The following is a 19561-nucleotide window of genomic DNA, read 5'->3' as shown; positions in this document are numbered from 1 at the left end:
CAGTGCTTATCTCATTCATGAAGTACTTTCAAATAAGTTCCCTCAGTAATAAAACTTTTTAAATTTATGTGAACAAATTACTGCTGTATTGAGTTAATTATCAAACACGTTTTGTTACATTTTCTGAAAATGAGCACATTTTTCAGTAGATCGATTAATGTAATGTTTTGAATAAAAACATCTTTTCTTTTCTCCAATTGAAAACAACTTTTCAAATTCACAGCATTTGTGAGACTTAAAACCCCAAAAACAAAATAACACAAAAACAAATTTTTATTACAAACTATCCTAGTCAAACACTGCCGAATGTTTTGTTTTTGGGGTCAGCGCTTCGAAATTCGATGGTTCCATTCTTGGCCTGAAATTGAATTTTGTAATTTTGCTGAAGTCGTTCAGCGTGTGCGCCTCGTCATTCCTCGCCAAATCGAATTTCAAGTGTTTGTCCTTATTCTTCAGTATTCCGGTTAATCTTTTTGGCATATTTTTCTTTTTTTCTTTTGTAATTTCTATTTTGTTATTTGAATTATTAATAATTTCTTCGAAAGTTTCGAACTTTTTATCTATTTCTATTTGTAATGAATTAAATAATTTTTCGTATTCGTACGAAAACTTTTGTATCTTCTGCATAATAATTACTGAGTTCGATGAAATGTTTTGTTGATTTGTAAAACGTAAAATTGTCGAAAATATTTCGTTTTCATTTTTACATGATAACATTCGTAATAATATATCAATGAATCGTTGATGTTCATTACGAATTTCTTCATATTTATTTCGAATTATTTTATTCTCTTCGATCGAATTCGATAATTTTCGTATTAAATTCGAATTTTGATGAATTTCTTTTTCATTTTTTATTTCGAGTTCTTTTTTGTTATTATTTTCTTCATTTAATTTGTTTGTAAGTAATTCATTTTCTTTCATTAAACGATTTTCATTATTTTTCATTAGAATTATTTCATTATTTAATTGTTCGATTTTATTTTTAAGTTCAATGTTATGTTCATTATTAATATTTATTGTATCTTTTGCGATTTTTAATGACTTTTCACTTTCGATTTTATAATTATTAAAATCATTTTCGAGTAATTTATATTTTTCGTTATCATTTTCTATTTCTTTGTTATTATTATTATTATTGTTAAATGGTTTAATTGGCGATGATGAAATTGATGTTTTCATTAAATTGTTTTGCTGTTGTTGCTGTTGCTTCGATATCTCTAAGAATTGTATCGAATATTCATTGATTTTGTTTTGTTGTATTTCAATAAGTTCTTTATAAGTGTTTAACATTAACTTCGCATTTTGATATTCATCTTCAGCATTTTGTTTTTGTAATTTATAGATTTCAATTGTCGAGTTTTCTTCCATTAATTTAATGTTACGTTTTTCCATTTCATCAATTTGTAATAGTAATTCCTTACGTTCATTTTCATATTCATAGTTTATTTGCGATTTATATTTTTCGATTTCTTCTTTTAATTCATTGTTTTCTGTTTCTTTTTCATTATATTTTTGTAAATATTCATCAATTTCACTTTGTAATATATCATTTTTATTTGTTAATTCATTGTTTTGGTTCTTTAATGTTTCATTTATATTCTTTTCATCTTCAAATGATTTTATTGTATTTGTTAATTCTTTTTGTATATCTTCAAATGTATTTAATTTGGAATTAAGTTCTTTTATAATATTTTCTTGATAACTATATGAAGACTCATAATTTAATTCAAGTGTATTATATTTAGTTTGCAATTGTTCATTAATTGTTTTTAAGTTATTAATTTCTTTTTCTTTCATTTCTATTTCAGTATTTGTTTGACTTTCTTCAATTTGTAATTGTAATGATTGAATATTTGATAATAATTCTTCATTTGTTTGCTTTTGTTTGTTGATTTGTATATCTAATGAATCAATGATTTGATCTTTTTCATCAATTTGTTGATTAAGTAATGAAATTTGTTCATTATAATTCATTTGATTTATTTCATTAATTTGTTTTTGTAATTTATTAATTTCTTCTTCTTTTTCTTTGATGTTTATTAATAAATTAGAATTTTCTTTACTTTGTTTTATATCTTTTTGTGAATATTCGTCAAATGTTTCTTTAATTTTCATATAATTATCTTGTAGTTCTTTAAGTTTATTATTTAGTTCTTCATTAATTTGTTTATGTTCATTAATTTGTGCATCTAATGAATCAATGATTTGATCCTTTTCATCTATTTTATCATTTAAAGTTTCAATTTGATCATTATAATTTATTTGATTTAATTCATTAATTTGATCTTTTTCTTCAAGTTGTTCTTTAAGTAATTTAATTTGTTCATTATAATTCATTTGACTTATTTCATTAATTTGTTTTTGTAATTTATTAATTTGTTCGTCTTTTTCTTTGATGTTTATTAATAAATTCGAATTTTCGTTTTGTGAATATTGTAAATTTTGAAGTTTGTTATTAAGCTCTTCATTAGTTTTCATTTGTATATTAATTTGTTGGTTCAGTTTATTAATAATTTGATCTTTTCCTTTAAGTTGTTGTGTATAATTTTGCGAATTAACTTCATTTTCTTTTATTTGATTTATATCTTTTTGTTTATAATCTTCAAGTATATTATTTACATTCATAAAATCACTTTGAAGTTTCTCATATTTAATACTAAGTTCTTCATTATTAATTGTAAGTTCATTAATTTGGATATCTAATGAATCAATAATTGCATCCTTTTCATCAAGTTGTTGATTAAGTGCTTTAATTTGTTCATTATTATCAGAATTAATTTGTTGTCTTAAATTATTAATTTGTTGTTGTAACGCAATGATTTCATTGTTTTGTTTTATATCATTTTGTTTATATTGTTCAATTGTTTCATTAACATTCGAATAATTATTTAAATAACTTTGAAGTTGCTTATTAGTTTGAATTTGTTCATTAATTTGTTGATTTAAATTATTAATTTGCGTTTCAAGTGAATTAATGATTTGTGACTTTTCTTCAATTTGTTTATTATAATTTTGTGAATTAGTTTCTCTTAAATTATTAATTTGTTGTTGCAATTCAATGATTTCATTGTTTTGTTTAATGTTATTTTGTTTATACTGTTCAATTGTTTCATTAACATTTTGAAGTTCTTTATTTTTATTATTAATATAACTAATTTGTTGATTTAAATTATAAATTTGAGTTTCAAGTGAATTTATAATTTTTGATTTTTCTTCAATTTGTTCATTACTTTTATTCATGATATAACTAATTTGTTGATTTAAATTATTAATTTGTGTTTCAAGTGAATTTATAATTTCTGATTTTTCTTCAATTTGTTCATTACTTTTATTAGTAATATAACTAATTTGTTGATTTAATTCATTGTTTTTTGTTTCAAGTGAATTGATAATTTTCATTTTTTCTTCGATTTGTTCATTAACATCATTTTCCGAATTAATTTGTTGTTTTAATATATTAATTTCTTCTTCTTTTTGATTTAATATATTTTTCAAATTTTCTTTTTCTTCGAAACTTTTTTGTAAGTTTTCAATTTCATGATTTAATTCTTCGATTTGAAGTTCTTTTATATTTAATATGCTTTGAACTTCATCATTTCCATTTGCTTCTTTTATTTTTTCGATTTCTTCAAGACGTGTAATAAGTTCTTCATTCATATCAATTAAAGTTTTAACATCTTTGTTTTCATCTAAAAGATTTTCGTTTTCTTTTTCAAGAGAATTAATTTTGTTTTGTAAATTATTAATTTCTTTTGATGATGTTTCAATTGTTGACTTAAGATTTGTGATTTCAAAGTCTTTTGTTGTGATTATCGATTGAAATGATTCTTTATCATGTTCCATTAATTTGATCTTTTCTTCAATTTGTGATATATTATGTTGATATTCAATTCGTTCATTTTCATATCGTTCAATCGTAGCCCGTTGTTCATCAATAACATGTTTAAGATATTGTAATTCATTGTCATTCGATGTATTTGATATATTTTCACGTAGTTTATGTATTTCTTCTTCTTGTTTGGAATTGATTTCAACTTGATGTGAAAATTCTTCTTGTAATTTTTGATGTTCTTGTCTTAAAGCTAAAAGTTCATTTTGAGTTGCTTCATTATTTTGATTTGATTTTTGAGTTTGAAAATATGAAAATAAATTTGTTAGTTTAAATTCAGCTTGATCTATACGACTAACAAAATTATTAACTGTTTGAAGGTGTACTTCAAAAAACTTTATAAAAACATCATCAAATTGTTGAACCCAATGAGATGCACGTTCAAGTGTGGCATCAACAAGTTTTACATTAAGATTATTAGCAAACTCTAAAGTGGATTCATATTCTTTTATTTCATTTTCATGATTTTGTCGTATGATTTCAAGATCTTCCATTAATTGTTTTTGAGATGTTAAAGAAGATGATGTAATTGCAGCATATTTCATGATATCAGGATTTTGTTGTTTGGATTTGCTTGCATGAGTTGGGATACCTGTTTTCTTTTTTTGAAATCCAAAACTCATGAAAATATGATGGAGGTAAAGTAAACGGTATCATTGACCGTTTATACCGATCGTTCCGAACAGAAAATATTCCTAAACGGAAATCTTCAAGGAATGATGAAAAATTCACCAGAAGATAAAATTCCCCTTGAAGAACAATTCCGAAACCCACTTAATTTAGTTCAACCTATAATAATCAAGTCACCATCAGAAATTGAAGAAATTTTTTCAGAACTAAATACTAATTTAACACAAAAAGATGATTGGGAACTCCGTTTGGCATCCATAAAAAGAGCTATGTCTTATCTCAAAGGTAATGCACAAGACTTTGAAAGTGGTTGTTTTGAATATATTTCATCTGGAATTTCAACGTGTGTAGCTGATCTTCGGTCAACATTAGTCAAATGGAGTTCTTTATATATTGCTTCTGCTGCACAAACACTTGGGGCTACTTTTGCAACTTCAATAGAGATACTATTACCGCCTCTTTTTAAACAATTATCACATGGAACTTCTATAATTTCCAATTCATGTCATTTTGCACTTTTAGAGATAGGTCTTCATGTTCAGCATCGTCGAACAGCTCGTGCATTTCTTGTTTATCATACATCCAAAGCCAATATTCAGCGTATTGTTGTTGCAGAATTTATTTCCAATTGTATTCGAACATGGAAGCCAAATTTATTAACAAGTTTTGAACATTCATTTAATGATGTTCTTCGTAAATTTGTTACAGATCCATCAGCATCCGTAAGAAAAATAGCCAAAGAAAATTATAATGTTCAACGTACAGATATAAGCAACAAACAAATAATTCATAATATCCCATCAACACCACAACCATCAAAACAAAATATTCGTCGTTCAACACCATTACCTAAAACTCCAAATCCTAAAACACGGAAAACATTACTTCGTTCAAGTTCACCCGTAAAAAATGAAAGAACATCACAAAAACTTCTAAATACATTTTCAACACCACAAAAACGTTCAAGTTCACCAACTCGAACTGAAAGAAATGTTCCACGACTTAATAACATTAGTCCAAGTCATGATAATTCACCACGTAAAGACAAGTTAACATTAAGAAGAGAAATAAGTTCTCCAAATCCAAAGAAAACTAGAAGTAAATCACCAAAAAAAGGGCCTAAAAAAACAATGTGCATTGAAGAGTTTATGCCACCAAAATCACAAAATGATACGAAACAATTTATTAATATCCTTAATGAGATTACAAGTAATGGAAACTTCGAACTTTTGGACGGACTTGAAGTACTTTTAATTCCTTCTATAATATCGGCAACTCAATTCGAACCTAATATTCGTTCATGGAGACTTTTATTACCCATTTTATTTCAACAATTTAATGAAATATTTTCTCAAAAAATTCATGAGTTGATTATTGCATTTAATTTTAATTCATGGTTATTAAGAACGGTTTCAATATCTTTTAATTTGCAAAAAATCGCATTAGATATTATGCATACATCTATAGAAAATGCTTATAAGTTTTACGTTGCTGTTTTTAGTAATGGAATTCATTTAGAAATTTCAAACACAATCAAAAAACACATTTTGAGATTGATTAATTTATATAAAAGTGATGAAAATGTTCCTTTTTTGACTGATGTAGTTTCACCGCAAAATGATCGTCCTTCTCAAACACAACAGTTTTGTGAAATGTGTCAATTAATGAAAGAAAATAAAGATTTTTCATATAATAATTTAGTAACAGACATTAAAGATAATAATTTTTGTATAGAAGAAAAAGTATTTTGTGATCAAATCTCTGATTTATTAACAAATGGAAATGATGATCAAAAACTTAAAATTATAAATTTTTGTCTCAAAATCCAGCAAAATATTCCACATCGAATGTATTCAAAGATAATTGATTCATTTGTAAAAATCTTAAGTGATATCAATCGAAACATTGCAACAATTTCAGAACAATTTATTAATACTATGCTAAATAATGAGCCGGATTTTGTGTTGTATATGTTAAAAATGGCAAAAGATTCAATTACAAATGAGAATGAAGGAAACTCAATTTCGATACTATCGATCATTTTGAAATATTTCCAAAGTCTTTCGGAACAAACGCTTAATAATTATAGCGAATTTGTTGTCGAGAATTTACATAACTCTCTTTCTTCAAGTAATACAACTGTTAGAAGATACGTAATTTTGATTTTTGCGGAGTTTAGAAGGAAAATTCCAAATGAGTTCTCGAGATATTTCCAACAATTTAACTTAACGCACCAAAAATTAATAGAATTATATTGCTCAAAAAGATCAAAAGATGCAAACGAAAAGGCCTAACAAATGTGTAAATAAAAATTATTTGTATGATAAAATGATTTTATTCCTTATGATGAATAAATGTCTTTGATTTTTTTTGAGTTATTTCTATAAATGAGTGAAAAAAAATCAAATTTTTTGTTTCCTTTTGAAGGAAATTTAAAAGTATTTGATAATTATCATGTTTAATATTTGCTAAAAGATATATTATTTGATTAATAACTATTTGGTAACATTACATTAATTATTGTTTGTACGAGCTATAAAACTTGCTTCTTGTTTAAATAAGAATTTTTTATTGATTTTTTGGAAGAGCTTCCCACGATTAAGTAATGAGCCGATCAATGGGGCACTCCGTTTATTTATGGAGAACCCACTCGAGGAGCTTGTAAAACTTGTTGCGTACATGTTTTACGAAGGGGACGTTACCATGGTCCTTGTTGGGCTCCTTGGGATTGAAAATCCAATGAATCAAGATGAATTATCACATTATTTAAAATTTAGAAAATCAGATCTTGGTAAAGTCTTAGGTATTCTCCATCACGACAAGCTTATTGGTGTTGAAACTCGTGAAGATCTCACAGGAGTTGAAGATCCAGATAAATTGTCTGAATATCGACGGAAAAAATTACTAAAAGATTATTATGCCATTGACTATAAATCCTTTGTTGATTCCGTCAATCTCAAAATCCGTCTAGTTTTAGAAGAACTTAAAGATCAATGCGGGCCCGAAGATAATATTTATTATCAATGTACTAACTGTCAACGCAAATATTTGCTTATTGACCTTATTTCATTTGACGATGGCCAGTTCGAATGTCCCATCTGCAAAGGTAGTATGATAGAGTTAGATGATACAGATGAGATTAACATTAAACAACAACGAAAGAATGAATTCACCGAAATGACAGCCCCATTACTTGAGTTAATCAAACAAACCGAAGGACTTGTCATGATTGATGATCCTGATGAAAGATGTAAATCAGATAGCATGTGGGAGAAGAAAGACTACACCGAAAAGAGGGACAGAATCGATAAGTTAAAGCGAACCCCTAAGGTTAGGACGCATGTTACCACGAGTACCGATCTGCTTAAGCACACAAGCAATGTGATTGTTGTTACGGATAAAGTCCAACAACAACAGCCGGAAATCAAAGACATGAAAGTGTTTGTGGATAAGGAAAAGAAACCTGAGCCAGTAGGAGAAGTAAAGACAATAATTATTAATGGAAAGGAATATACCGCAAAGGATATAACAGATGAATTGTTGGATAGTTTGCCGGAAGATGAGTTTAATAGAGCAATCGAATTTAAAGAACAAAATGAATGAACAATAAAAAATGATATAATATAATATGGAATGTGTTAAATTTTGATGCTTAAAGTTTTCAAAAATGCTCCAATTGTTTTATTTAATTTTTCTTGAGCAATGCATAAATAAGTTAAAACCAACATTTTATTTATTTTAATATGATATTAATTCGTTTTTAATCAAAAGTTAATCACATGGTGAATTGTTTTGTATATCTAGTCAATTTCTTATTATGTTTCTTGTTTGTAAATAAATTTACATTATGCAAGTAATCAAAATTTGAATATTAGATTTTTAAAATTAGCAGTTTGAAAGATTTTTATTTGTAATTATTCCAAATTTGCAATCAAAAAAGAAAAGAAAGAACTATTGAACCAAAATAAATATATTTCTTAAGTTTTGTTAAGGTCTTAACTTTCTTTAAAGAATTTAGCCAATTATTTCAAAATTCATTCTGTTTTCATTTAGATTTCCTTAAAAATCCATATATAAATAAATCTAAAAATATTCACATTTAAAAAAAAAAACACGACAGAAATAAGGAATTTAAAAATAGATACAGTCATATACACCATCCTAATCAATAAAAAACATAAAAAAAAAAAAATATAAATTTTCAAATTAATGTAATAATTTATAGTCAAGTGGGTAAGTCATTGATGTATCAATTCCTTCTATCAATTGGTATAAGAAATCAGTTGCATTCTTTTTATAATCTGCTAATCTGTTTGGTTCGGTTTCTTTTGTTTTTACTAACAAAGGTCCGAATATATTTGCTAATTCAGCACTTCCTATTTTATTATATTCTTCAAACTTTACAATATGTTGTAAGAATCCGGTTAAATACAACAATGTATACATATGAGTTTTAGGTAAAGCAAATGGTATATTTAAATATTTTCCAGAATTACATAGCAAATTAAATTCAGGCAAAAACGACATTGGAATTATTGAATTTGTAAGTTGCTGAAACCATAATTTAATTAATTCGCATAAATTATATAAATCCATTTTTTGCAAGCATGTTATATCTTCATTTGCCATACTTGCATTCATGCTAATAATTTTTTCAACACCTGGTTCATGAAATATTCCCTCTTCACGTAACCCATTCTTGTTAATGAAGAGTTGCGTCATATAATATAATATATATGGTATAGGACATAATGGGACTTTCTTTCTTTGAGCCCACATAATTTCATAGATGGAAGTATTGAATTGCTTTGAATTGCTATCGGTTTCATACAATTTTTTAATATCGTTTTGTTCAATGAAAAAATTGTCTTCCCTTCCTATACAGCATCGACTTTCAAAACGAATGAATGCAAGCTGAGCAATCTCTTTCACTTTTTCAAGCTCGTTTTGATCAAGTGCAGTATGGGCGATGTGTGCTAAAATATAAAGCTGCGAGTCAAGAGTAGAAGGAAAAAGCGATGCAATAATAAGGAAAAGTTCCCAACTACGAAGTTTAAGATCTTGATTTGGAGTATTGGTGGTTTGAGCTATCAATTGGAAAAATACTTCATCACGAAGAGCAGTATATTCACATAGAAGCTTCAAAAGCTTAACTAGAGAGTCTTCCGCTTTTTCTTCCGTGTTTTTCTTGTTGTTTATTACTCGAGTATATTTAAGGATGTAAACAAAAGACTTAAGAGCAACAGGAACAACGTTACTTGGAAGGTGGCAAAGAATAGGCTTAATGATGGGCTTTGATGTGAACTTGATAGCATTACGGAAAGAATATATTTTCCTGAAAAAGATGAATCCCTTCTTATTTTTCTTGAAAAAGTTCATGCGGAAATCGAGATCTTGAAACTCTTCAATGCTACGTAGAAATATGTTTCGATCAAAATATGTTGGCCCAAATCCATCTTTCATCTTTTCCTTTTTAACATTAGCTGAAGCTCTTAAAATAGAAAGAGGAGTAGGAACTATACATGAAAGCTCAATAGACAATTCAACAACACTATTACGTGGAGGATTATCTTTCGAATCTTCTTTCGGAACTTCGGGAATTCCGATTTTGCTTCGAAAGGTAAATGGATTATTGTTTTCATCTACCCAATTTCCAGGCGGAACATGTAAAAGATCCGTTGTATTCGGATCAAATATAAATCCATATGATGGGAAATCATAAGAAACACTTTCATCATTAGTATCATAATAATAATACCGACCTTTTTTGTCCTTATATGCTAAAAAATCATGAATTTCATCTTGTTCGCTCATAAATTAAATTCACTTTTTATTATGAATTTTATGATCAACTGCAAAAATTTATTTCGTTATTATATTGACTAAAAAGTTATTAATGATGAATAATACTTTTTGTATTTAAGGAAAGAAATATACATACGTTGCAATATGATGTAATGCAGAAATTGATTAAATTTTTAAAATGAAATAATTTGATATGAAATATAAAAAAGGAAGATTTGTGATAAATTAGGATTTTTATTGTTCTTCCTTCTTCATTCTGCAGCCTGCATTGTAAACGAAAATGTTCTTTTCTTGTGCAGCTTTTTCAATCTGACGGCGAAGCTTTCCACCAACAGCGTGATGGATGACTGCGCAATACTTTGTGTTGTTGGTGAACAATGGTTCAAGTTCCTTAACATTATGAACAATAACTGGTCTGAAACCATTTGGAAGCATGTACTTTGTTTCTTTGTCACTTCCATAACCGCACTTTGGATGTGCTGGTGTGCCGCGTTGGTTCTTACGGAATCTTGAATCAATACCACGAGTAAGACGCCAGCTTGATTTGACACGGACGAAAAGATCTGATTGAATACGGTTGAACCTTGTGGTCTTCTTCTTGATGATTGGTTTATGTTCAGCAGCAACAACAGTAGTCGACATTTGGAAAGGCCGACCAAACCGTTATTCAAATTGAATCCAAGATTTTAACGGTCGATTTTCGGCGAACGTTTAAACACGTTAACTCCCATATGGAAGAAACAAATGATTTAGCAAATACAGATATAGAAAATCATCCAGCTATTGCAAAATTAAATCAACTCTTAGATTCAGGCCAAATTACAAAGGATATATATGATAATTTAAATTTTAAATTTCAAAAATTACATCAAGCATTTTCACAATCATGTATGACAGAACAAATTTTACTTAGGAGAACTCGCGATCTTAATAAAGAACTTAAAGCTCAAAAAATGACTATTGAAGATTCAACATCACAACAACAAGATCATCATGCAACTCTTACTTTGCTTCGTCAACTTGTTACAAATGCGCAGACAGAACTTGATGCTGCCAAAGAACAAATCGAATCCATTAGAGCTAATACAGCACTTAAAAAAAAAGAAAGGGATAAATTAATTGAGAAAGTTGCACAAGCTAAAGAAGATCAAAGTCTTAAACTTGAACCTCTTAAACTTCAAATATCTAATGAAGTCCAAGCATTAGAAGAATCAATCAAAGAAAAGACGCAAACAGTAAATAATCTTAAAAATACATCACAAAGTATTGCAAATAGACTTCAAATTTGTGAAGAACAAATTGCAGATATTGAATCAAAGAAAAAAGTTGCCAATCAAAAGATGTTAGAAATTGGTTCAATTCCAATTAAAACGCGACAAAAAGTTTTTGTAGTTGAATCATCACATAATTCTCTTTTATCAGAAGAAAAATCAATTGTCGAACAACTTAATTCAACTGAAACTACACTTACGCATTTACATTCACAATCACTTGAATTAGAAACAGAATATCAAAACATATCAAATGAAATAGAACAAATGATAAAAGTTGTAAACAATATCAAATTAAAAAACGAAGAAATCCGTCAACTTAATGAAGAACAAAATAATATTAAACAACAAAAAGAATATGAAGTTCATCAAGTTATTAAACTTGTAAATGAACAAAATAGTGAAATTACAACACTTGAACAAAAATTAGAAACAATTGAAAAAGATATAAATAAAAAAGAAAAAGAAAAACATCGAATTGAAGAAGCAATTACAAAACTTCAAATCGACACAAAAAATTTAAATTCACAACTTGATGCATTAAAAACCGAAGAACAAAAAGAAGAATTAAATAATTCTCAATTAAAAACACAACTCGATAAAAGCATTGAAGCAAAAGAATCAGCATTAAGAGCCGTATTATCAGTTAAAAACATTAACGAGAAAATTTTAGAAGAAATTAAATCGGCTTTAATAGAAAGGAATCGTAAACAAACTATACATGATGAATTAGCTAAGAAAGAACATGAACTACAATTACAATTAACAGAAATGTCTTTAATCCGTGATAGAAAAGCACGTGAAACAGCATCAATGAAAAAGAAAACAATTGATACAAAGGCTTTAGCTATGGAAAGAAATCTCGACTTAATGGATCTCCATCGAAAACAAGAACAAAATTCACAAAAACTTAAGGATTGTTCTGAGTTATATGAAAAAGCTAAAATCGATCGAAACAAAAACTTAAATCATATTCAATCATCTCGACAATATATTGTTGAGTATAAAGAAAAAATTCGAATTCTTGAAAATGAAGTTGATTTTTTACGGAATGAATTTGAACAAGTTGATGCATCTGTTAAATTACAAAAGAATTCTCTTTTGGAAGCATTAACACGAAGAGATTCAACAAAATCGGATTTGAAAAAAGCGGAAAAACTTTATCAAGAACTTCAATCTAAAATTGATTTACAACATAATGAAATTGAGCGTTTAAATCTCATTTTACAAAATCGAGAAAATGCTATAACACATCAACAATCAAGATATACAGTACAAGCAGATGATTGTTCTAATATGAGAAGAATGTTAATAGATAAACAAGATGAATTATATTTAATACATGAGCAATTTAATCGTCATGAAGAAGTCATGAAAAGAGGCGAAATTGCTTTAAAAGAACGTGAAGAAGAACAAAAATTACTTTCACTTCAATTAAAAGACTTTGTTCGAAGAATAGAAATTATGCAAAAAAAGATTCCTCAACTTAAAGCTTATGAAAATGAAATATCTGAACTTGAAAAACAAATTGTTAAAGAAAGAAGTGAAGTTGAAAAAGTTACAGAAAAACTAGAAATTCCCGATTTAAAGGGCAGAAAGCGTATATATTGTGGAAAAGATTATACACAAAAAGAACTTGATGAGAAGGTAAAACTTTATGAACAAAGAATTAATGAAAAAAGTCAACAAATTTGGGAAAAACAAATTCTACTTAATGATATCGAAGAAAAAATTAAAGAAATTAAAGAAAATCAACAAAATATCAACACACAAAGATCTTCAAAAACTCATGAAAAAAGTGAAAACTTTAGAGTGGAAACAATGGCTTTGAGAAGAAAGAAAATGGCTGCACTTGCTGAGTCTGCAATTTATCAGGCTCAAAGTGAAGAATTAAAAGAACAAAAGGAAAATATTAAGGCTGAAATAGAAATGGCAGGAAAAAGAACTCAAAAAGGTGAAGCCTTTGATCAATATGCGGAAAAAATGGTTAAAATGCATATTCGAGATGCAAATTCTAGTTTAAGAGCTAGAACTGCAAACATTGATGGGGATGAATTGGATGAAAAAAGAAACAAAAGACAACACTTTGATGCATATCCTACAGCTGATGGATTGTCAAGGCCTTATGGAGCATTCCCTGTATTTCAACCAGCTGAACCTTCTGGACAACTAAGGCATTATAGAAATGAAAATGTTCGACCAATAGAAATATAATTAATAATAAATATTTTTTTATAAGGAATCAAAAAAGGTGTTTTAGTTCCCATAAAAATTGTTTCATTGTATATTTTGAAAAAGTTCATTTCCTTCATGTGTTGAAATATGGCAATCGACAAATTCTAACGAAATTGATGTCGTCTAATGGGCAGGGCACGCATTTCTTCCTTTAAATCATTCAAGTTGAATGTTCGAGGAGCGTAATCAAGGTTCGATTCCTTGCATCAATATTTTTTTGATTTTTTTCTCGTTTTTTTTGTGAATGATAAAAGTTACAAATATTAAGTAAAAATTATAAATAAAAAATATATCAAAACGGAAATCAATTTATTTAAATTATTATTAATTCTCTGCTTAAGCAAAAGGAGTATTTTTTGTGTTGCAATAATGTATTGAATACGAAATATTCACTGTGTTACCGACTGATGCAATACCATTACTTGCTACTCCAGTTTCATAATTATTTATATCTACTGAAGCACTGCCTAATGAAACAGAGTTATCAAAGACTTCTATTCCAAGTGTATCTTTTCCAACGTTATTAAACTTCATTATTTCAGACCAAACTGGCGATGCGCCCGCAGCATTTTCTGTTTGTCTCGTTTGACCTTTATAACTTAAGACACAGTAAGTAGTACTGTTAGCACTGAGACCAGTGGCACTGTTAATGCGTACATTTAATGCATAGACAACGCGTAATTTCCAATATATCGTAAAGGCTAAAAGTGCAAGAAGAATTACAACTACTGTCCAAAGAACAAACTTGTTGAAGATAATCCGTCGCAGCATTTTGTTCGCAATGCTTTGTCCTTTTTTCCCTTCGGTTTGAATATCATCTAAATTACTATTAACATTGTTAAGAATCTTACGATCTTCTTGGAGTGTAGTCATGGTTTGGTCGGCTGTTTGTTTTGTTTCATTTCCAATTGATATGGCTTGATCAAGATCGTCAAGAATAAGACCTTGCTTATCAAGGTTCTTATGAAGCTGTTGGTTTTGCTTGTAGCCAGGATCATTTTCCATAGATTGCATTTTCTGGCGAAGATCTGTCATCATCCGATTATATGTGGGCCTTAGATTTTGATTAATTTCTTCAACATAGAAATCACGTTCTCCTTCAGGGATAGAGTTACACATGGTTGTAAGTTTCGAAATTTTGGTATTGAGTTGTGAAAGTTTATTTTCTATTGTTCTTCCCAAGTTCTTTTTTTCATCATAATTAGAACTATTAAATTGTGAGAAATTAGATTGAATACTTTGGATCAATTCTTCAGCTTCATTTAACCCATCATCAAGTTGTTGCAGCATTTTTTGGTGTTTGAATTCAAAGCTTTTTGAATTAATACTCAAATATTCAATTAAACGGTTGCGTATTGCCATAATAACTTTTTAAATGAAGTTGTTGTTTTCGGGTGCCCAGAATATAACCGTCATGCAATTTTGTTTTATAAATGTGATTATTTTACACTTGATATGATATTGCTAGAAAAATTTTATTCGTTAAGTGTTAAAAAAATACATAATTTTATTCAGCAAAAATTTAAAATACAGTTCAACAATTTGAAATTTAAATATTGTTCACAAATTTAGAACAAGAAAATTAAAATTAAATTGTGAATTTCATTTATGGTCCTGTTTAGATTTTCATGAATAGCTTAAAAAAAATAAATAATACTTCATGAAATTATAATCAGATCAGACAAAATAAAGTGAAAGTTACAAATTTGTTTAGAAAGAAATCATATTTCTTGTGATGGAAGTTGGTCCAAAGAAATGTTATTTGACATAAGAGGAAGCTTAGTGTAAAGTGGTCTTTTGAAGTACCAAATTCCAACAACAATAGCAACAACAGCACATACAAAGAAAGCGATTACACAACCAATGAGAACGCGTTGAGTTTTTTCAACTTCAGCTTGACTTTGTGATTCTTCAATTTCAGAATTAGCAGCAATTTTACGTGGGCGATAACACACCTTATTTCGCTTGCTCCATTTACATGGGTGAATACACTTATCTTTAGACTTAGCTGATGCACATGTTGATTTCTTGCATTTTGTGGTATTGAAAAGCCAATCTTGTGAAAGACATTTTAGACCAAATGGGCCAGAAGCATCACCTTCAGCACATATACCGAGACCTTCACACCAGCCACATTGCTTGTTGGCGTCATTTGAAACACATTTTTGGCATCCATCATCTGTGAAAAGGGTGAAGCAAGTACCAAGGCCACCATGTTTACCTGTCATTGAGTTAGTTGATGGGCATTTCTTTGATGGAGTTCCATCATAATTAAATGCAGAATAGCAAGAATGAGTTTCTACGCAATATCTACAACCAAGATATGATACGCAAGACTGAGGATCAAAAGAAAACAATGAGCAAACATCTTGATCGACAAAAGCTAAGGAAAGAACCGAAAACAAAGCAATCATCTGAACGATCCAGAGTCAAATTGACAAAATTTGAATTAATATGCGTTCAACTAAATTCAAAAAAGTGTCAGACAGAGACCAAATCAAACAGCACATAAACCTATCAAAAATATTTGTCAGAACGATGCAAAGTTTAAAGAGAAAAACGTTTTATTGATCGGTGACCGTTAAAGGTTTTTAATGATGTTGTTTAATTTTTGAATGAATTCGTTGGTTGTGTCTCGAAGTTCTTTGATTTTTTTATTTTGATTTTCACATATTTCTTCGAGTTCTTTGATCTTTTTATTTTGATTTTTACATATTTCTTCAAGTTTTTTGATCTTTTCCTTTTCATCTTCTTCCATTTCTTTTGTGCTGGATGGTGCTGGATAACATTCATGTTGTCTTTCAATATTTTTATCATTTTCATCTTTTATTGTTATTGACTGTGGTGGTTGGGGAATATTTTCCTTTTCATCTTCTTCCATTTCTTTTGTGCTGGATGGTGCTGGATAACATTCATGTTGTCTTTCAATATTTTTATCATTTTCATCTTTTGTTGTTATTGATTGTGATGGTTGGGGAATATTTTCCTTTTCATCTTCTTCCATTTCTTTTGTGCTGGATGGTGCTGGATAACATTCATGTTGTCTTTCAACATTTTTATCATTTTCACACCTTATATGAGGTTGTTGTGCTGAAGGTATATTTTCTTTGTTAGCTCCCATTTTTGTTTTTCTAATATTATTTATAAAATCTCTAATACTTATTGAAAACTTTCCGCCATAATCAAAGATATCTTCTTTACTCTTTGCATCTTCTGGATTATTACAATGTTTATCTTGGTAATACCAGTTTTTTAGTATCTCCAATTTGATTTTAAGTTTATTTAATTCTTCATATTTTTCATTATATAAATTAGTATTTCCTTCTCTTTTTAATTGTTCAACAAGTTTACTTGCTTCCTCTTCAACCCCATTTTTTAATGATTGAAATTTATTGTTACAATATTCGAGAAGTCCTTTTCTTTCTCTTGCATATGCATATATTTCATCAATTTGTTCAACAATACCTGAAATATTTTCTACTTCAATAGAAGCTTCTTGCAAAGACTTTTTTTTCAATGAAGATAAATTTTCCTTTGCGACATTAATTATTTTCATTTCACTTTCATTAACATAATCAGTAAGCCGCTTTAATTCATTTAAATTTGATTCAATATTATACTTTATTGTTTCAATTTTTACAATGTTGTCATCATTTTGCTGCATTTGATCTTCGATATTAATGAAATCTTGAATTTCTTTTTCACTTAATCCATAATGTGGTTCATATTTAACATTTTCGTTTTCCTTAACCTTAATCATATGTGAAATATTAAGCTCAATATTAACATATTCTGGATTCCGAACATGTATAACTCCAATTAAATTATTATTTCTAATAAGTTCAATTTTATCATTAACAAGAAGCTTTTCCTCTGAAGGAAGTTGTATTCCTTTTTCAAATAATAGTATATTTTTATCTTCTCCATTTTCTTTCCATTTGGCATAAATATTAATATCATCATTTTCATTATCAATTATACATTCTTGATAAATTTCTTTGATTTCGAAATTTTCATGAATTGGTTCTTTAGGATCAAGCATTGCTGCAATATAGCCCATTCCTTGTGCAACATATTCCGCTGCTTTTCGATCAATTCTTAATTCTCGATTAAAGAATTCCCCAATTTTCGTTATAAATGGTTTAACATATGCACTACCACCGATAATGATAATTTCATTTAGTTGATTTTTATCAAGATGAGCATCTTCAAGTGCTTTTTGAATTGGCTTTGTGACAACTTGTGTAAGTTCACTAATATTCTCTTCAAATTCTTTGGTCTCTGCGATAAATTTATATCCATCACTAAGATAAGCTCCAATATCAACTTCAAATCGTTCACAACGATAATATTTTATCTTGGCATCAATAACATATCTGTTCATTTCCATTAAAAATGCTTTGACTAGTGATTCATCATCTGAGTTAACTATAATTTTTTCGTTTTTCATTTCTGCAATTTCTTTCAGTTTTTTAATGAAAATATCTCTAATTATATCCGAAATATGTGAACCGCTGATATTCAAATCACTAACAGTGCTCAAAATGTTTGTGCGAAGAGTGTCAGGACCTATTGAAACATAATTTGCGATAGAAACATTCATTGATGAATCCCCAAAATCTATGAACATAGTATTTGATTTTCCAATATCTTCATAGAAGTTATCAAATGCATATTTCATTGCAGCTGCTGTCGTGGTGTTTATCAGACCTAAGGAGTTGATTTTGATTATTGAAGCTGCATCATAAAGAGCTTGCCTATGATATATGTCCCACCATGGTAATACAGATAAGTAACATGAAGAGAAGGATTTGTTTTGTATGTGTTTATCTTCAATTAACGAAATGTTTGATAATAAAGATTTTAGCAAATAAGAAATGCACTGCTCTGGTCTGAGAATTTGAGATTGTTCGTCATTAGACAAAGCTAATTTTATCCCAGTAAAGTTATCTTTAATAGCTTCTAGTTTAAAACAGACATTGTTTGAAAAAGATATCCTTTTTGTGTCATCAAATTTCAATGATATTAATTTATTGAGATCAAAAAAAGTCGTCGTTAAGTAATTTGTTAGATTTCTTAAGGATTGTTCTCCTGCTATACGGTTTGGTGTTAAATAAGATACATATGCTGGCATGTCAATATTTGAAGATGAAGTCGATTCTTTGATAGGGATAAGTTTCATATGTTCATATACAAAAATGTAACCAATGATTCTTTTGTTTCCAAAATCTATTCCAACTGTATAAGAACCTGCTGGTTCTTCTTTATCCATGCTCAATCTATGTAAAAAATGCCACGCTGTCAAAAAAATTAATGCCAAATCCGAACCGTCATATTAATATGCACTTTTTTGTTATTCCACTTTTTAAATAGTTTATAAAAGCAACAGCAAAATCGACAAAAAGTATTATTGCATCTCTGTCGTAGTCCCCTCAGAGTTTGCATAGATCAGTGTGTCAAATCTCATTTACCATACTAAATTTTATCTTCTTTTCCTATTTAATATTATTAATATAACTGATCTCTAATATATATTGCTCATACATGTCTTTTCGATATCATTATATTTTTTTGTCACAATATATGCACATATTTGATATCCATCTAAAAATTGTTCTCTATTCTCGGTACTTTATCTTTTTGTTCTTGTTGGAGGGATTTACTTTTTTCTTTTGGAATTAGAAATTAAAATTTTTTATGCTCATTTGAAAAATATTTTTTGAGATTG

The 19561-nt window shown here is 28.2% G+C and overlaps 7 protein-coding genes across 7 annotated transcripts; 2 read left to right on the top strand and 5 right to left on the bottom strand.

Moving 5' to 3' along the window:
* Positions 1-4791: 4791 nt before the first annotated feature.
* GO595_011102 (TFIIE alpha subunit family protein) lies at positions 4792-8125 on the top strand (the record flags this gene model as incomplete). Its single annotated transcript, XM_067913855.1, has 2 exons — positions 4792-5766; positions 7133-8125. The coding sequence occupies 2 exons, from the start codon at positions 4792-4794 to the stop codon at positions 8123-8125; spliced, it is 1968 nt and encodes a 655-aa protein (XP_067768766.1).
* Positions 8126-8728: 603 nt separating this feature from the next.
* GO595_011101 (RhoGAP domain containing protein) lies at positions 8729-10336 on the bottom strand (the record flags this gene model as incomplete). Its single annotated transcript, XM_067913854.1, has 1 exon — positions 8729-10336. One exon carries the CDS (start codon positions 10334-10336, stop codon positions 8729-8731), a length of 1608 nt encoding a protein of 535 aa, XP_067768765.1.
* A 225-nt stretch (positions 10337-10561) lies between these two features.
* On the bottom strand, positions 10562-10969 carry GO595_011100 (ribosomal protein L32; the record flags this gene model as incomplete). Its single annotated transcript, XM_067913853.1, has 1 exon — positions 10562-10969. The coding sequence occupies one exon, from the start codon at positions 10967-10969 to the stop codon at positions 10562-10564; it is 408 nt and encodes a 135-aa protein (XP_067768764.1).
* Positions 10970-11217: 248 nt separating this feature from the next.
* Positions 11218-13812, top strand: GO595_011099 (putative coiled-coil flagellar protein; the record flags this gene model as incomplete). The annotated part of the gene is made up of 1 exon (XM_067913852.1): positions 11218-13812. The coding sequence occupies one exon, from the start codon at positions 11218-11220 to the stop codon at positions 13810-13812; it is 2595 nt and encodes an 864-aa protein (XP_067768763.1).
* A 357-nt stretch (positions 13813-14169) lies between these two features.
* On the bottom strand, positions 14170-14952 carry GO595_011098 (Vesicle transport v-SNARE protein; the record flags this gene model as incomplete). Its single annotated transcript, XM_067913851.1, has 1 exon — positions 14170-14952. The coding sequence occupies one exon, from the start codon at positions 14950-14952 to the stop codon at positions 14170-14172; it is 783 nt and encodes a 260-aa protein (XP_067768762.1).
* A 602-nt stretch (positions 14953-15554) lies between these two features.
* On the bottom strand, positions 15555-16247 carry GO595_011097 (uncharacterized protein; the record flags this gene model as incomplete). The annotated part of the gene is made up of 1 exon (XM_067913850.1): positions 15555-16247. One exon carries the CDS (start codon positions 16245-16247, stop codon positions 15555-15557), a length of 693 nt encoding a protein of 230 aa, XP_067768761.1.
* Positions 16248-16414: 167 nt separating this feature from the next.
* GO595_011096 (dnaK protein) lies at positions 16415-19105 on the bottom strand (the record flags this gene model as incomplete). Its single annotated transcript, XM_067913849.1, has 1 exon — positions 16415-19105. The coding sequence occupies one exon, from the start codon at positions 19103-19105 to the stop codon at positions 16415-16417; it is 2691 nt and encodes an 896-aa protein (XP_067768760.1).
* Positions 19106-19561: the final 456 nt, after the last annotated feature.

The sequence above is a fragment of the Histomonas meleagridis genome (genome assembly GCF_020186115.1).
Source record: "Histomonas meleagridis strain 2922-C6/04-10x chromosome Unknown scaffold_85, whole genome shotgun sequence".
Taxonomy (NCBI): domain Eukaryota; phylum Parabasalia; order Tritrichomonadida; family Dientamoebidae; genus Histomonas; species Histomonas meleagridis.
The sequence above is the reverse complement of the archived record's forward strand: the minus strand, read 5'-3'. Positions and strand labels throughout refer to the sequence as shown.